The sequence below is a fragment of the Protomyctophum parallelum genome (assembly GCF_964188405.1).
Source record: "Protomyctophum parallelum genome assembly, chromosome: 7".
In the NCBI taxonomy this organism is placed as follows: Eukaryota; Metazoa; Chordata; class Actinopteri; order Myctophiformes; family Myctophidae; genus Protomyctophum; species Protomyctophum parallelum.
The window spans coordinates 30,662,131-30,678,030 of NC_139705.1; the positions used below are offsets into that span (position 1 = coordinate 30,662,131).

Here is a 15,900-nt window from a genome sequence, read left to right on the forward strand (position 1 = left end):
CGCTGGTTCTTAGAGGGTTAAATTAAAACTGAAAGACCTTTTGAAAGGGGACCTTTGCATCATGACTTATTTGTTTGGGTCTTAACGCCTCTATGACTAGTTGTCTTCTGGCGCCCCCTGCCGACACTCCTTCCTTTGTCTGCTAGCTGCCTTGTTTCTCCAACAGTCTGTTGTCATGAATGAAATTATTTGTGGGCAGGCAGTGACATGGTCAATCCTGAAAAGGACCCCGGCAGTCAGCTGTTTAAGGTTCTCTATGGTTTTTCTTCACTCAAAACGATGTTTTCGGGGTGTTTTTTGCTTTACTGATGCTAACAAAAATACGTATAGGTCGGATCTTTGCCATGCACGATTTAACAAAAGAAGATTCTGTGTATAACGTTAATTCCTAAATCAGGACACGGCATTTTTTTGGGGGGGCGGGTGTTCAGAGGTTTGACAGGTGACAGGCAGACAAGAATGGCAGACGAAGCCCTCTTCCAGTTTTTACACAGTGAATTGATACAGTACATTTACAAATCTGCTGAAAATGGAGAGACGGTAAGAGTATGTTATGTATTTATTATTTTTTAACTCATCCTCCTTGTCATGAACATCACGTCTATGATCTAAAGTAATTAAGTAAACCATAGCTTAAGATTTAGAGTAGACTCTCGTAGATGTAGCCTATTTATCGACTCTGAGTGATGGTGTCAGAATCGATACATACATCTACGAGAGTCTAAATCTTAGGCTAATCTAACCAGATCAGCTGCGCCTGCTTTTCACAGGAGAATGGAAGAAACATCACCAAACTGGAAAACATGGGATTCAGGGTTGGACAAGGACTCATAGAAAGGTAACGGTCAAATCAATGTTCCTATCCTGTATTACATCTCATTTAGTGGTAGCCTACAATTATCATTTCATCAGATCGCATAATTACTGCATTCAGAAACCACACTTTGACAGCTGTAATTAAGTCACCTCATCGTCACAGCAGTGTGGTGAAGACAGAGACTGCCATTCCCACTTTATGCTCTCAATTATATTTCCCATGATTCCCATGATGAACAACGTAACGTAACTAGTATTGAAGAAAACGGTGTTTGGTGCTGACCATGTGGGCTGTGTCACTGTGTGACAAAAGGTAATGGTGGTCTGTATGTAACAAAAGGCGGTGAATGTAATAGTAATATGGGAATGGTGAATATGCTGCAGCATGAAATGAGTAGTATAAGAATGCATTAATAACGGAAATAATGGGACATATATATGTGAGGCTATAAAGGTGAAGTGGGAAAGGAAAGGCAGTCTCTGTCTTCACCACAAGCAGGAACAGAGCCTAGCCATGTGGTTCCCAAACGGTGTGCCATGAGCCAAATCCAGGGTGTCTCCTTTCTATTTTGTGACCACCATATATTATTATTGAAATAAACGGCTATAAGAAAATAGATTTATTTCCTCTTTAGTGTTTAACCCATTCCGAACGTGTTTTAAGCATTATGTTATACTTTAGCTATTGAAAAATAGCTGTGCTACAAGCTTGTAGGTCTGCTATTTTTTTTTATCGTGAAAATCTTTGAATATATATTATTTTCGAGCAAACGTTTTAACTCAAATCTTTGCTTCTGGGGGGTCCCTGGAACAACATATTTTCAGATGGGGGGTCGGCGGCCAATTACATATATTTTTGGGAGTCCTTGACATGAAAATGTTTGAGAACAATGGGATGAGAAACATGGGTTTATCAGAAAACTGTCACGATTTAGACGACTTTTATAGAATCGTCATCAGGTCTAAATGGGTTAATGTACTTCTGTTAATGGCAGTGGGTCTCTTATTGGTCTCTCTCTTCACTCTCACACATGCACACGCGCACGAGCACGCTGGCCTGCATTTACAATACTAATCATCTCTTTACCTCCAGGTTTACCAAAGACACGGCGCGCTTCAAGGACGAACTGGATGTAATGAAATTCATCTGTAAGGACTTCTGGACGTGTGTTTTCAAGAAGCAGATTGACAACCTCAGGACGAACCACCAAGTAAGACTTATTGTCTCCACAAGCACACACAGGACCAGGGGTGGACAAAGTGTATACTCGAGTAAATACTCAAAAGTAGCCTAGTGGAAACCAGACAAATCTGCCATTGCAAAAAGAAAAATGCTCTCTGCAGATTTACCGCTCAGTTGCGATTGGATTTCACTCCCTCCTAAGTAGTGAGGGACTAATCGGGTACCAGCATGCAAATATGGGGCAGGTTTATCACCAGAGGCATTTTTATCCTTTATTTATTTTTCCTATTTAGAATGTAGCAGAATGAGAGTAATCTGCTTTAAAGTAAATGTACTTAGTTAGTTACTGTCCACCACTGCATAGGAGTAGGACCTACTACTGTACCTCCAGTCATAGGAGTAAATGGTAAATGGTGCATTTATATAACTCCTTTATCCAAGGCGCTGTACATAGATTGTGCATTACATTCACCCATTCACACACACATTCATACACCGATTGCGGCGGAAGCCATGCAAGGTACCAACCAGCACATCGGGAGCAATTGTGGGTTCAGTGTCTTGCCCAAGGGCACTTTGACATGTAGACAGGAGGAGCCGGGATTCGAACCACTGACCCATGGATCATTGGACGACCTGCTCTACCTCCTGAGCCACAGCCGCCCCCAGTATGACCTACTACTGTATCCCCAGTCATAGGAGAAGGACCCACTACTGTATCCCCAGTCATAGGAGTAGGACCTACTACTGTATCTCCAGTCATAGGAGTAGGACCCACTACTGTATCTCCAGTCATAGGAGTAGGACCCACTACTGTATCTCCAGTCATAGGACTGGAGTAGGACCCATTACTGTATATCCAGTCATAGGAGTAGGACCTACTACTGTATCCCCAGTCATAGGAGAAGGACCCACTACTGTATCTCCAGTCATAGGACTGGAGTAGGACCCATTACTGTATCTCCAGTCATAGGAGTAGGACCCATTACTGTATCTCCAGTCATAGGAGTAGGACCTACTACTGTATATCCAGTCATAGGAGTAGGACCCATTACTGTATATCCAGTCATAGGAGTAGGACCTACTACTGTATCCCCAGTCATATAGGAGTAGGACCCACTACTGTATCTCCAGTCAACAAGTAGTAATCCACAGATCATCAGTTTTGTTCCACAGTGGGTCACATGTTAAAACACATTACAATGTCCACACACACACACACACACACACACACACACACACAGGGCAGAGAGATTAATAACGTAACTAAGGAATGCAAGTAACTTCAATCGTACATAAACGATGCGACAAACGTGCCACGTTCGCCATGCGTGGCTCCAAAGAATGTATCGTGAAGAGAATGATGGCCCGCAGCACTCTCTCAATTCAAGAGTGCTGGCTATCATTCTCTTCATGATAGATCAATAATGTGAATATGGGGGGGCACGGTGGCACAGTTGGTAGTGCTGTCGCCTCACAGCTAGAAGGTCCTGGGTTCGATTCCCGCTCGGGACGCTGTGGGTGCTGGCGGCGTGTTTCCTCCTCTAGGTACCCTCACAAAAAACATGCAGTAATCCTGGTCACTAAACTGCCTCCCCCTGGCAAGCCGGGGCGCCTGATGGAGGGGAAAGGAACTGGTTGGAATAACGTGTTCCTTCCACGCGCTACGTCCAACCAGGGAAACTCCCCCCTGTCAGGTGTAAAGGAGCAACTTGGACACTCAGGCATTAAGGAAGCATGAGTTCAAGTCCGTTGCTCTCCCCTTGTCCCCCATATATGGGGACTAGGTTGGTGGAGGGTGTGTAGAGCCCAGGATCACATTAGATGATTGACACAGGGGTGATAAATGGGTTACAAAATCGTGGGATAAAAAATATATTAAAAGAAAATAATAATAATGTGAATATGCACGACGTATGCTGGACACATGTCAGGAGCAAAGACTACAGTTGGATCCAGCTCTCACACAACATTTATGATTGCTGTTGTGATGCTGTTGACATTGTCATGTTTGTCATGTTTTGCAGGGCATCTACGTGCTACAGGATAACAAGTTTCGCTTACTCAGTCAGCTTTCTGCCGGAAAGCAGCATTTGGAACATGCCCCAAAGGTTAGACTCTCTAATCTGCACATTAGTAAATATTCAATAGTACTTTTAGCTTTTATAATTAGTTTCTTGTTAAGACAACCCTATACTGTCAGCATGGGCCGGATTTTAAACCAAGACGACATGATATATAGCCGGGGAGCCAGTCACCCAAAATTTGAGAGGACCTGTGATGTCATGCTGTACTTTTTATTCGTGTTTTTTCTATTAATTTGGTCATTAAGGTCCACAGAATAAGAGGCCTGAAATGCCGGTAACAATGCGGGAAAAAGTTATGGCCATTTTTGTATACCACACCAGAGACGACATATTCCAAATTTCATTAAGTAGCATGTGACATGTAAAACTAGGGGGTTTTCATGATTCTGAATCCATTCCAATTAGTTTTAGCATTAGTTTTGCGAGAAAAAAAAACACGCTAAAGAACAGCCATAGCCGTCATCACAAATGTGATGAGGTGAGATCTGGGCAAGTGGTTATGGCTGAATTTAGGCCAAGATGTGTTTTTCGTGCAAAACTAATGCCTGGAATGGATTCTTACATTCTCACATGCTACTTAAAGCACAATGAAATTTGGAAAATGTTATAGGTTGTCTCTGGTGTGGTATACAAAAATGCCCATATCTTTTTTTCACTGTGTTTCCGGCAGATCAGGCCTCATTCTGTGGACCTTAATGACCAAATGAATAGAAAAAAAACACAGGTTAAACTCTTTTCATTGAGCTTTTGGGCCTGTGGTTCCTCGACTAATGGGTCTGCAGTTATGTGGTAAAACATTCACCAGATTTCACTTATCTTTGTGGATGTGCAGATATGGATCTTTATGGCCCAGATGGTTAGCTCAACCGTCTGGGCACCTAGGCTGCCAAGCCAGCCGGAAGGTTATAGCCAAAAACAAAAACAAAAAATATATATATGGATCTTTATACTGCAGCCACATTGCAGTGCGTTTTGACTGTGACTATATTCGAACCAAACATTCGGCCTGGACCACTTTAGGGTTTCACTCAGTAAAACAACGTGGAAATGTAATATCGAGTATCAGAGTGCAGAGTCTGTTGTGACCGTAATGTTTTTTGTTTTCCAGTATTTGGCCTTCACGTGTGGTCTTGTGAGGGGAGGGCTTTCAAACCTGGGAGTCAAGAGCATTGTTACGGCAGAGGTGTCTGTCATGCCTGCATGTAAGGAACACATTTCAGTTTTTCAATTTGAAAAAACAAATGACAAACGTCATACGTCAAAGAGTTATAATGAGTTTATAATGATCATATAAAACGATGTAACTTTCATATTTAAAAATTAAGAGTTTAAATTTAAGTGCTAATTAATTACACCCTATATTTCATTTCCTTTCTAGGTAAATTCCAGGTTATGATCCAGAAAATGTAGAATCTCAAGAGGCCATTGTCATCTTACACTGTCTTGCCTTTTTAAGTCTTTGTTCTGAAGTTGTAAAATATTGTTTGTAACACATTTTTTATTTTATTTGTATATATGTTTTTATATTATGTGTTTCGTAGAACATGGCACGCTCACAACGCAACGCATGATGTTGTAAGCTTGTAGTTTGGCTATTTTCTGCGAAGACTTTTTTGTGTCAAGGGGAAAAAAAGGAGAAGGCCTAGTACAGACCCCTGGGGGACTCCGGTCAGCGAAGGATCCATTTCATTGCACATGTGGCTCAGAGCATCATAATGTTCAGTAAGTAATATTTAGTTGATTCGTTCTTGCTTTTCCTATAAACAAGCTACTGTATGAGGTGAGGTGTCTGGTGAGAATTTCAGATGAAACTAGAAAAAGTGCCCTTCTGGGCACAGGTCTCCACCAGGAGGATAGGAGTGTGTGTGATGTTTGGCAAAATGTTTAGGAATAATGTAAACATGTTTTTTTGTTTCTTGCAACAATTGTCTGCATTTTGTTGAGGAAATGCAGAGCCAGATCACTCATAGCATCTCTGAGCATAGTATTCTGGATGAGCAGGACATGTGCAGCATTTTGTACAAAACGGGCTACTCCTGAAAACTTTGGAAGGCAATCTTAGCTAATCAGTGTAGAATCTGAGAAATCCAACAGGCTCGTCTTGATCACATGACTACAGAGATCATGTGTACCGATTTGTGTGAGATTTGGATGAAATCTGTGCGACTAACATAAACAATGTGTTTTGCAGAAATCGGCCTCATGGTGGCGCTTTAACCGGCAGATGTGGAGGGATGCAGGGGAAATGTTTTTCCATGGCCTCTAGGGAGTGCGCATACATAAGTTGTATACAGATGATGCAGTTATAGCTAAAAACAGGAAATGGCCTGTTATAGCGCCACCGTCAGGCTGATTTGGGAAATAAATAGTGGCATGTCTTCCTCGGCCTAGTGGAAATCTGCTTGTATAATTTCATGGAAATTGGACACTGTGTTTGTGATTTGTTGCATTTTGTTCGAAACGGACCAATCATGTGAGCTTTGGAAGCCAATCTTAGCCAATCAGGATGGAAGATGGGAAATTGTGCAGATCTGTGTTGATCACATGACTATGGAGATAGTGTATACCGAATTGTGTGATGTATGGATAAAATGTGTACGAGTTATCTACAGAAATTTGTTTTGCCTAAATCGTCCTCACGGTGGCGCTATAACAGACCGTTGAGGAATATTTGGGACAGAGGTTCGTCGTTGGCATCCAGGGAGTGTGTGTGTGCAAAGTTTGTCATGGATGGGGCCAACGGTGCCGGAGATTAGCTGATAACTGACGGAAGGACACACACACGGACGGAGTGCAAAACATACTCTCTCCCCATGCCTTCGGCCTGGTGGAGACAACAAAGCTACAGTGCAAAACAGCTTTGTGTGTCATTGATCAGAGTAGTCTTGGCTGGTTTCAAACTAGGGTCCAAATTAAGCACCTTTTCCATTCCATGGACCCCCAAATAGCCTATGTCTGCAGTCCATCCCCTACTGCAAAACGGCTTAAAAAAAAGATAGAAATGAGCCAATAGATAACAGTGGACATTTCTGAGCAGTGCTTTGTGTGTATGCTCACTTCACATGCGTGTGATTGGGGTTTTTTTGTGAAGAAAAAGACCACAAACTATATTACAAAAATTATCAAATTGTCAAATAATAAATAAGAAAGGCAAATATAAGATGCCTCAACTCCTACAATTCCAAGTGTCTATCAAGGCCCCCCAGTTCAAATATGGGGGGGGGGGGGGGGTCACAGCCTGAAAAGGTTGAGAACCATTGCTCGACGCTTCTAACGATCCTGGACACAGTTTGGCATCCCTAATTAGAAAGCAGATGATTAGAAAATACGCCAAATGGAAAATGTTTGTGAAAGGCCTAGTGACATGTAAAACATGTTTTGCATTTACAGTATATTACAAGATGAACGTTTTCATGATTATGTTCACCGGGTGTTGATTAAAAACCCCATTACATGAAGAATTAGCATTTAAAAAATGTTTAATTATTTAATTCTGTGTTGTGGTTTTATTTGACAAAGATATTGAAGTCAAGAACATCTTCCTGAACTGCATAGACTAGTGCGTCTTGAAGTGCATCATAAAATGTTCACATGTATGAAGTACAGTGGTGGAAAAAGTACTCAATTGTTTTACTTAAGTAAAAGTACCAATACTGCAATTTAGAAGTACTTTGTTACAAGTAAAAGTACGGAATTGAAAATGTTCTTGATTAAAAGTACAAAAGTATCGGCATCAAAATGTACAAAAAGTAACACTACTCATATTGCAGAATGTCCCATTTCACAACTTCAAAATATGTACAAAATCTATTGAAAATAGCCGATCTACAAGCTCACAATGCGTCGCGTTATCTTGCGACGCATTGTGAGATTGTAGATCGGCTATTTTCAAATGGCTGAAATGTAGCCTATAGGGTTGAAGTGGTTAATATAGTTTTTCTAATCGAAATTTAAATCGCCAAAGTAACTAGTAGCTAAAGTTTTCAAATAATTGTAGTGGAGTAAAAGTACAAATTTTGGCTCTGACATGTAGTGGAGTGGAAGTAAAAGTACTGGAAATTGGATATAGAGAGTATGCGCATGCTTAAAGTGAATCGAGTGGCAAAGCAACAGGCAAAGTGAGTTTAACATTGTTTAATGTTGTTTAATGCAATCAGATATCACTTTTCTGTTTGGATGTATGGGCTGTCAAGGCCAGAAAGTAGTTTTTTGACACTCATTAGGCGTTCCAGCATAACTTCCGGGTTTGATGATGATGTCACACGCATACCTTCTATACTAAAGTAAAGTACAAATACCTCAATTGTACTTAAGTACAGTAATTAAGTAAAAGTACTTAGTTACTTTCCACCACTGATGAAGTATGAACAAAAACAGCTTTAACAGTTCATTACAATGCATTGTAAAGAGAGGACATGAAATGTTTTGGTTGTCGTTCTGGTTACATATGCCTTGAATATATGCTGTTTGTATGTCCAAACGGAAAGTAAAGTTTTACAATGCATCAAATGTAGTTATTTAGTCATGAGCTGACACTGGTATGACAAAGGAGGGCATTAAATTAAGGGTGTGTGTATATATATATATACACAAATAAATCTGTATTTGGCTGCTAAAATAAAGGATATCCCTACAGAAACTTTCACACGAGACATGGTTTGTCAAAATAATCTTTGTGGATTAGTCTACTCTGCATAAGACTTAAAACCCATGGCATGTTGTCAATTGTTTAATTATTTTATGTAACCAGACACATGGAAATGCCTTCAATCTGCTCTAATTAAAACCTACCTTAATGTGCTCAGAAGACATAAGTCTCCCTCACTAAATAAACTTGAACCTTGAACCTCAGATCTAATCTATTTGTTTAGAATGATGAACAGACTGAAACAAATAAGAAAAAAAAGTACAAACATTAAAAGTGCAATTTAATGTTTGTAGTCTTTTGTGTTTGTGTTTTGTAATATGGTTTTGTGTGGTGGACCCCAGTAAGACTATAGCTGATAGGATTGCTATGGCATCAGCAAATGGGGATCTTTTTCAAATAAACAAATGTAGGTATCAAGTCTATTTATATTTGTAGTAATTTCTTTCAACATTCCCAAAGTCTTAAATCGAAGAAGAAAAAGAAATCCAGACCCAAACCATTGTAGTAATAAAATAATATTTATTATGAACAACCATAATGTTTGAAGCTAACACAAACACATCAACTCTATGAATAAAGAAAATAGACGACATACAATGTAGCTCAACTACAAACTGTCAACCCTCCACAATATTGAAACCAATATTACTAATTACAGAATATTCCTTTATATTGTGTGATTTAAAGAGTCTTGTCAGTGACCTATTTTTATGCTTATTTCAGGTGCTACTGGAATTCGCTTTAGCTGTGATGGCTTATGTTATGTCATTGTCTGGCTGGCTATTGGGCATCTTAATGCAGAAAACCAACTTATTTGCACTCTAGAATGCAGTATTCAAAATGGAAATTTGAAATGTTTTTCATGGCTTTTCTGTTACCATTAGTAGCCTAGGTAGTTTTTTGCTCATAATTTAAAACACTCAAGGCTCGGAAAATTGTAGTACAGTACAGTACAGTACAGTACTGGGTAATTTGGATTTCACATAACTATGTCCTCTTTTGAAAGTTCAGCCGTTTTTCTATCAACACTGCATTCCCCTCAACACCCCACCACCAAACTGCAGGGGAAAAAAAGAAAAAATATATACAGTCTCAAAATAAATATAGTTCTTGGCATGGGTGAGAGAAAGCAGTGGGCTTATGTGCATCCAAATTTAGACAAGACCAAAGGGCCAATATAGCTGTACTGTATCTGACAAAATATAAGAAATGTCCACAAAGTATCTAAAGATTTATCTGAGAAATGATCTCTTACAAAACTCTGGACATACACAGCATGTGCCTTGTCAAAAGATAATGTCATTGACCAAATCTTACGCTATCAAGTAACGAATAGCTTTTTTGACACAAGTGTAATTGTGGTTACTAAACAAAGGTCATCATCAGCATCTCTCGCTGCCAAAGTAGCAACTGTGAAGCAACGCTCGTGTATCGAATAACACATTCTATTCATAGGGGTTATCATCATTACCTCAGCCATAGCTGTGGGCAGGTCACTCAAAATTCCTTTCTACGAACTACAGCCAAGCGCATTCCTGAGTATAGCATCATAGACCTCATCTCGAATGCTTGTCATCGAGGGTGGGATCACTTTATTCACATCTGAGGTGTACTGTACAGTGTACACACACACAGTACAATCATGAGAGTTGATTTCACTCTTGAGAGTGTGGTTCCACTCTCAGTTAAATTAATACTATGGATTTTACAGTGTCGTATTTTTTAACGACAGTTGAGGCTTCCAATTCAGTTTATTGGTTTCGCTCAGTGAAATGTTTTTAAAGAGCTAACCCATTTAATGGCATTTCTATCTCTGGGACCCCCAATTTATATTGTAATATCAATGTTAAACTGAGAGTGTACAAATGGAACCAAATGGACCCGTTAGGGTCCATTTGGTTCCATTTGTATAATCTCAGACTTACAGATCCGTAAGGGTCCATTTGGTTCCAAACTATCATTTAGCTGAGGACCCCCTGGGACTCCCTCAAGTACCTCTGGGGGTCCCCGGACCCCACTTTGGGAATGGGAACCAATGGTCTATGCTATGCTTCATGATGCTCTCTTATGAAGACATGTATTTGCAACTTAATTTAATTTCGACAGATACAGACCTACTTGCTTCCAGTTTTTCATGCTTATTTCACTGCAATATTAGTAATAAAAAGAAAAATTATTTACATGCTTCGTTAGAAATTCTCAACACCTTGGCTGGAGAAAGGAACATTGTTTGGTCCTAAATAATTTGTCTGTTACAATATGTTCAGAGTAGAAAAAGAGCACAAACATTATCTCTGGGAAAGATTCACGCATTAAACATAGCTAATAATATTTAGTATTTTTTTAACAAGAAGGAAATAGCTTAGCCAAGGAGCCATGATACACACAGCCAATAACAAGAAGCCAAAACTCATTTGGTCAGCTGCTGTTTTGTCCAAAGGAGGTTGAAACAAAATGATGAAAGCAACAACACAACTCACATCAACCTATTTCTTTCTACCTACCTAGAAGAAGCCATCTACAGTGAGTACATTATCATGATTCAGTTAATCAATGCTTATATTGGACACTAATATGCAACAAAATAATTGCACCTGTTCACTTTTCATCCATGGTTTGCATTCGTGCGTCACATGATAGTGCAGGTGCAGTTTTGTCTTGCAGCATTATTATTCAAAAGGAATATCCAGTATACTTTTAAAACGAAAGATCCACTTCTTTTTCTTTGACTCATTACCACAGCTGGTGTTATAGTGACCCTTCACCTAAATGTCAATTCTCATACAGTATCCTACAGTATGTGTTAATAGTTCACCTATGAAGTATCTTATAATACTCAACAGAGTGTGAACGTTATTGTGTATGGTGAACGAACACATTACGCTGAAACGATTAATTGATAATGTACCTTTACCCTTTTCAGACTTTATACTTAGTTATAGTCGGTGCACGATTCCGTCATACATCATGTATAAATCGGACTTCACTAAGATCATCATTATATAATACACCAACACCAGCAGTATGTCACTTCAGTACACTGAACACATTTCTCAATTTATCTGGTCACTTTACACATATATATATATACAAAATGTGATTGGAGTGAGGAAATACAGTAACCAGATGAGTGGACCACATGCAAAAAGTGTAGACAGTTACTCAAGTGCTAGAATATACACTCTTTATATTAACTGTTCCCCCCACCGCCCACCCACCCACCCATCCCGCTACCCATCCCACTTTAGTCTTGTCCTGCACACGTTTCTGACTGACGTACAGCCTACTGTGTGCTGTACTCATAAAATCTCCATATCAACTCATCAAACATTTGATGAGTTTTATATCACCCACCGAATTCTGTGTATCAGTGAAGCAAAATGTGACCTCATTTTAAGGTTTGGACCAAAACTGTCCACTGAAAGGGTGTGCTCTTCTACAGACTAACAGGAGTTAAAAATGTAACTATGTTTCTATGAATTTCTACAGTAGATGACTGCTAGTAGGCAGCTTGTTTACTCGCGGTCAGGAGGGAATGAAACCGAACGTACATTGTGGTGATCAGTGTAAAAAGAGGCTCCAGTAGGGATATCATGGCTCCACAGGAGGGCCTTGTGCAAGGGCCAAAAAACGAGAATGGCACCTAGAGCCCGTCGGAGGAATTCAGACTGGACGTGTCATCGGTGGTGTGCCTGCGGCTGGTGCGTTTAGTTGGCAGGTTGACGTTGAACTGCTGCCAGTAGGCCTGGCAGTACTGGCTGATGAGACGAATCTCGGGCTGGGAGGAGAGCTTGTGCGGCAGTGGGGGCGGTTGGTGGTGGTGCGGCAGGTGGTGGTGAGGCTTCTCCTGGCCGGCCGGCTTGTCTGGGAAGGTGAGCGCGTGCACGATCTCCCTGTCGAGGACGCGGAGAGCCACGCGGGCCATTGTGTGCTTGAAGTTGTTCTCCGTGGCCAGGCAGTGGTACAGCCCGCTGTCTGCCTGACTCAAAGACTTAAGTAGGATCCCATGGGCCGTCTTCAGAACCTCCTGCTCCCGGTTCAGCTAGAGGAAATAGCAATTGCCAGATTTCATAAAACTATTACTGCTATTTAATATATTTAATAACAGGAATGTAATGATAGCAGGCTGGACTGGTCAACCAGTATGACATAGTGACGTCAGCTTGCAACCCCACTCACCAATTTCCTCTTGCCGTCATTCTGGAAAAACCACTTGACAGATGCTTGTGGCGATCGTGGTTGGCACTCGAGGAACGCGCTGCTCCCCTCCACACCGAACTGCACTGTCTCGCTGAGCCGCTTCTCTACAAATCAGGAGAGTGATTGATATGATTATGATATAGTACTTTATTGTCAGTTTGCACTGAAATGTGTTGCCTTGTGGTCAAGAGCCTTTTGTTTCTGTAATGCCAGTGTGACCTTGTCGCTCACCAAAAAAAAATACTGCTTTTCAAATCAGTTATTTTCGGCAAGCGAAACGGTCACTGGAAGAACAATTACATACAGTATGGTCAAGGTCAATGATTGGTAAATTAATCAGGAGTGTAGAGACAGAATAAGAGATGTTGGCGCATGGGCAAGGCCGTGTTTGCACCAGGTGTGTTCTTCTTTATATTAATATGTACACTAAGGGTATAGTCACACATGCATAAAGTAAACAACGTCCAGTGGCAAAGCAAATCTGCATTACGTGTGTTTAATTAAACTTTGATGAACGCCTCTCTACAGGCGTTGCAGGCCACTACCCTGCACTTGTGTGCCTGTGTTCATATCACGCGCTCTCCCCTTTATATTACTTATTGTGTTCTTCTGTCTCTCCTCTTTTCTCTCTCTTTCCTGTGTTACTCTGATCAAGTGATTATAGTGGCTGACCCTGTCCCACATTTAAGGAGCCCTCTCCCTCAGAAGAAGCAGCCTGCCCACCGTCGTGCTATTCTTGTTTCTGTTGCTCCTTATTTTGCGTGTTTATTTTGATGAAGGACGTCTTGTTTTTGTGGCATTGTTTGTTAGTTTAGTTATACTGTTTTGATAGACAATTCTCTTTCTCTCACGTGTTCCTGATCAGGTGATTAGTGGGTGGTCCTGCCTCATTTTACAGAAGGTCTCTCTCAGACGAAACATCCTGCCTATGTTGTAGTGGTTTTCTTTCTGTTGACCCTTAGTTTGTTTATTTCTTTTGAGGATGGAGGTCTGTTTTTGTGGCTTGTTAGTTTAGTTTATATACTGTTTTGATAGTTTAGAGGAAGGTAGCTCTGTGTCCACTGGCACATTGTGTGGTTGGCCCAAACTTCCTGAATCTTTTTGTTATGTTTTGCCAGCCCAGACCTTCAGACTCCCAGGGTTTAGCCAACTTCTGATGACGCTTTTTGTTGTTGTTGATGCTGTTAATAAATCGTTTCACTTAAAACATTGAGTATGGTGTCCTAAATGCCAGGGCTCCACTGACTGTGTTGCATCGCGTTGCGTTTAAAAAAAATGAACCGGGGCGAATGTGTGACGCTTTCCAAATGCACAACGCACAGGGTAACGTCTGCAGTGAAGCACCCTTCATTGATTAAAAAGGGAACATTCCCTGTGTTGACGACGACGTGACGCTGACAGACGCACGCTGGCCTGTAAGCCTAAACCAAATGTTTATTTTACTGTGGCCATAGCAATGTTGCTTATTATGTATTCCATAACATGTGACAGTACCTTTAGCATTGAAGCCTCGACACTGTCGCAGTGGGTCTCCATGTTTGATGTCCTGTCTTCTACTCCGCCTGTGACAAAAATCATGTAGACAGTCAGAGTGTATTCTCTCATCTATCATATATCAGAATTATGTCCATTCTACAGTGGCAGCCAATTCCTGTGCCTCCCATAATCACAGTGTTGAGTTTTAATTGTTATTAATTATAATTAACGATCACATTGTCCATCTATCCATCCATCTTGAACCGCTAATCCGTAGTCGGGTCGCGGTGGCAACAGCTCCACCAGAGAGCTTCAGATTTCCCTCTCCAGAGCAACATTAGTAACTTCCTCCTGGGGGATCCCGAGACGTTCCAGTGAGTCGATATAATCCCTCTATCTCATCTCCTCCCAGTGGGACTGCCTCGAGAACCTCCCTAGGGAGAAATGCGAGAGGCATCCTAACCAGATGCCCGAACCACCTAAGCTGGCTCCTTTCCAGGCGAAGAAGCAGCGACTCTACTCCGAGTCACTCTCTTGCGTGACTGAACTTCTCACCCTATCTCTAAGGGAGATGCCATGCCACCCGTCAGCGAAAACTTATTTCGTCCTTCGCGACCTTATTCTTTTGGTCATGACCCACACATCATGACCATAAAAATATTTTTGGGAAACAGTGGTGGTGGCTCAGGGGTAGAGTGGCCGGATGGTAACCGCAAGGTTGCCAGTTTGAACCTGGGCTCCCCCAGATTTAGTGTCGAAGTGTCCTTGAGCAAGACACCCCTAATTGCTCCTGATGTGCTGGTTGGTGCCTTACATGGTTTCCGCTGCCATCGGTGTACGAATGTGTGTGTGAATGTAATGCACAATCTATGTAAAGCACCTTGGATAAAGGTGCTATATACATGCACCATTTACCAGTGGGCTATAGAGTGTGTGTGGCCTCACCTCTTGGTGGAGGGGGTAAAGGCAGTACAGGTCTCTCCATCCCAGGCACAGTAAGGGTCTCGGGCCAGACAGCAGTCTGAGCAGGCTTTGCCATAGACGGCACATCTATGCAGGGAGACCTGGGTGAGCCCTCTGTCTGACGATACGTACAGTTGTTGCTGCAAGTTACAACAGAGGAAACAGAAAGATTAGCCGTATATTCTTTGTTGTGTGACGAATAGAGAAAAAAAGTAGATTGGCTATTTATTAATGTTTTTCGTCTATAATGGCATGCCCGAAATAGGGATGCCAGGGTGAAAGTGGTCAAATTTGTTTGAAGGTTGTTTTCTCCACAAAACAACAGAGATGTGAGAGAAGTGGTATACCATGCAAAACAGAACCAGTGTCCTTCTGGTAGACCAGTTTAAAGCAGCGATTCTCAACCAACATGTGGGCCGAGACCCACTGGTGGGCTCTGAGGATATTGCAACTGCAAGTGGGTCCCCAAATAATGGCATTTTTTTTGTATTCATAATCATCACATTAGTATTACCTTTATTTTATTT

General features: G+C 41.3%; 2 protein-coding genes across 2 annotated transcripts in view; one reads left to right on the forward strand and one right to left on the reverse strand.

The window, feature by feature from the left end:
* The first annotated feature begins 300 nt into the window (after nucleotides 1-300).
* trappc6b (trafficking protein particle complex subunit 6B) lies at nucleotides 301-7,272 on the forward strand. The gene is made up of 6 exons (XM_083769548.1): nucleotides 301-540; nucleotides 771-838; nucleotides 1,910-2,027; nucleotides 4,027-4,110; nucleotides 5,195-5,288; nucleotides 5,465-7,272. The coding sequence occupies exons 1-6, from the start codon at nucleotides 460-462 to the stop codon at nucleotides 5,494-5,496; spliced, it is 477 nt and encodes a 158-aa protein (XP_083625674.1). The 5' UTR covers nucleotides 301-459; the 3' UTR covers nucleotides 5,497-7,272.
* A 4,706-nt stretch (nucleotides 7,273-11,978) lies between these two features.
* sema3gb (sema domain, immunoglobulin domain (Ig), short basic domain, secreted, (semaphorin) 3Gb) overlaps nucleotides 11,979-15,900 on the reverse strand; it is a 50,213-nt gene continuing 46,291 nt past the window's right edge. Inside the window, exons 15-18 of the mRNA XM_083769520.1 lie at nucleotides 15,356-15,513; nucleotides 14,429-14,496; nucleotides 12,914-13,038; nucleotides 11,979-12,776 (exon numbers count right to left, since the gene is read on the reverse strand). Of these exons, the coding sequence (XP_083625646.1) occupies nucleotides 12,378-12,776; nucleotides 12,914-13,038; nucleotides 14,429-14,496; nucleotides 15,356-15,513 (750 nt within the window). The 3' untranslated portion in view covers nucleotides 11,979-12,377. The remainder of the gene's footprint in view (nucleotides 12,777-12,913; nucleotides 13,039-14,428; nucleotides 14,497-15,355; nucleotides 15,514-15,900) is intronic.

Coding starts and splice junctions, on each gene's coding strand:
- trappc6b (XM_083769548.1), top strand. CDS start 460: ATGGCAGACGAAGCCCTCTTCCAGTTTTTACACAGTGAATTGATACAG. Junction 2,028..4,026: donor ACCTCAGGACGAACCACCAA/GTAAGACTTATT, acceptor CATGTTTTGCAG/GGCATCTACGTGCTACAGGA. Junction 5,289..5,464: donor GGTGTCTGTCATGCCTGCAT/GTAAGGAACACA, acceptor TTTCCTTTCTAG/GTAAATTCCAGGTTATGATC.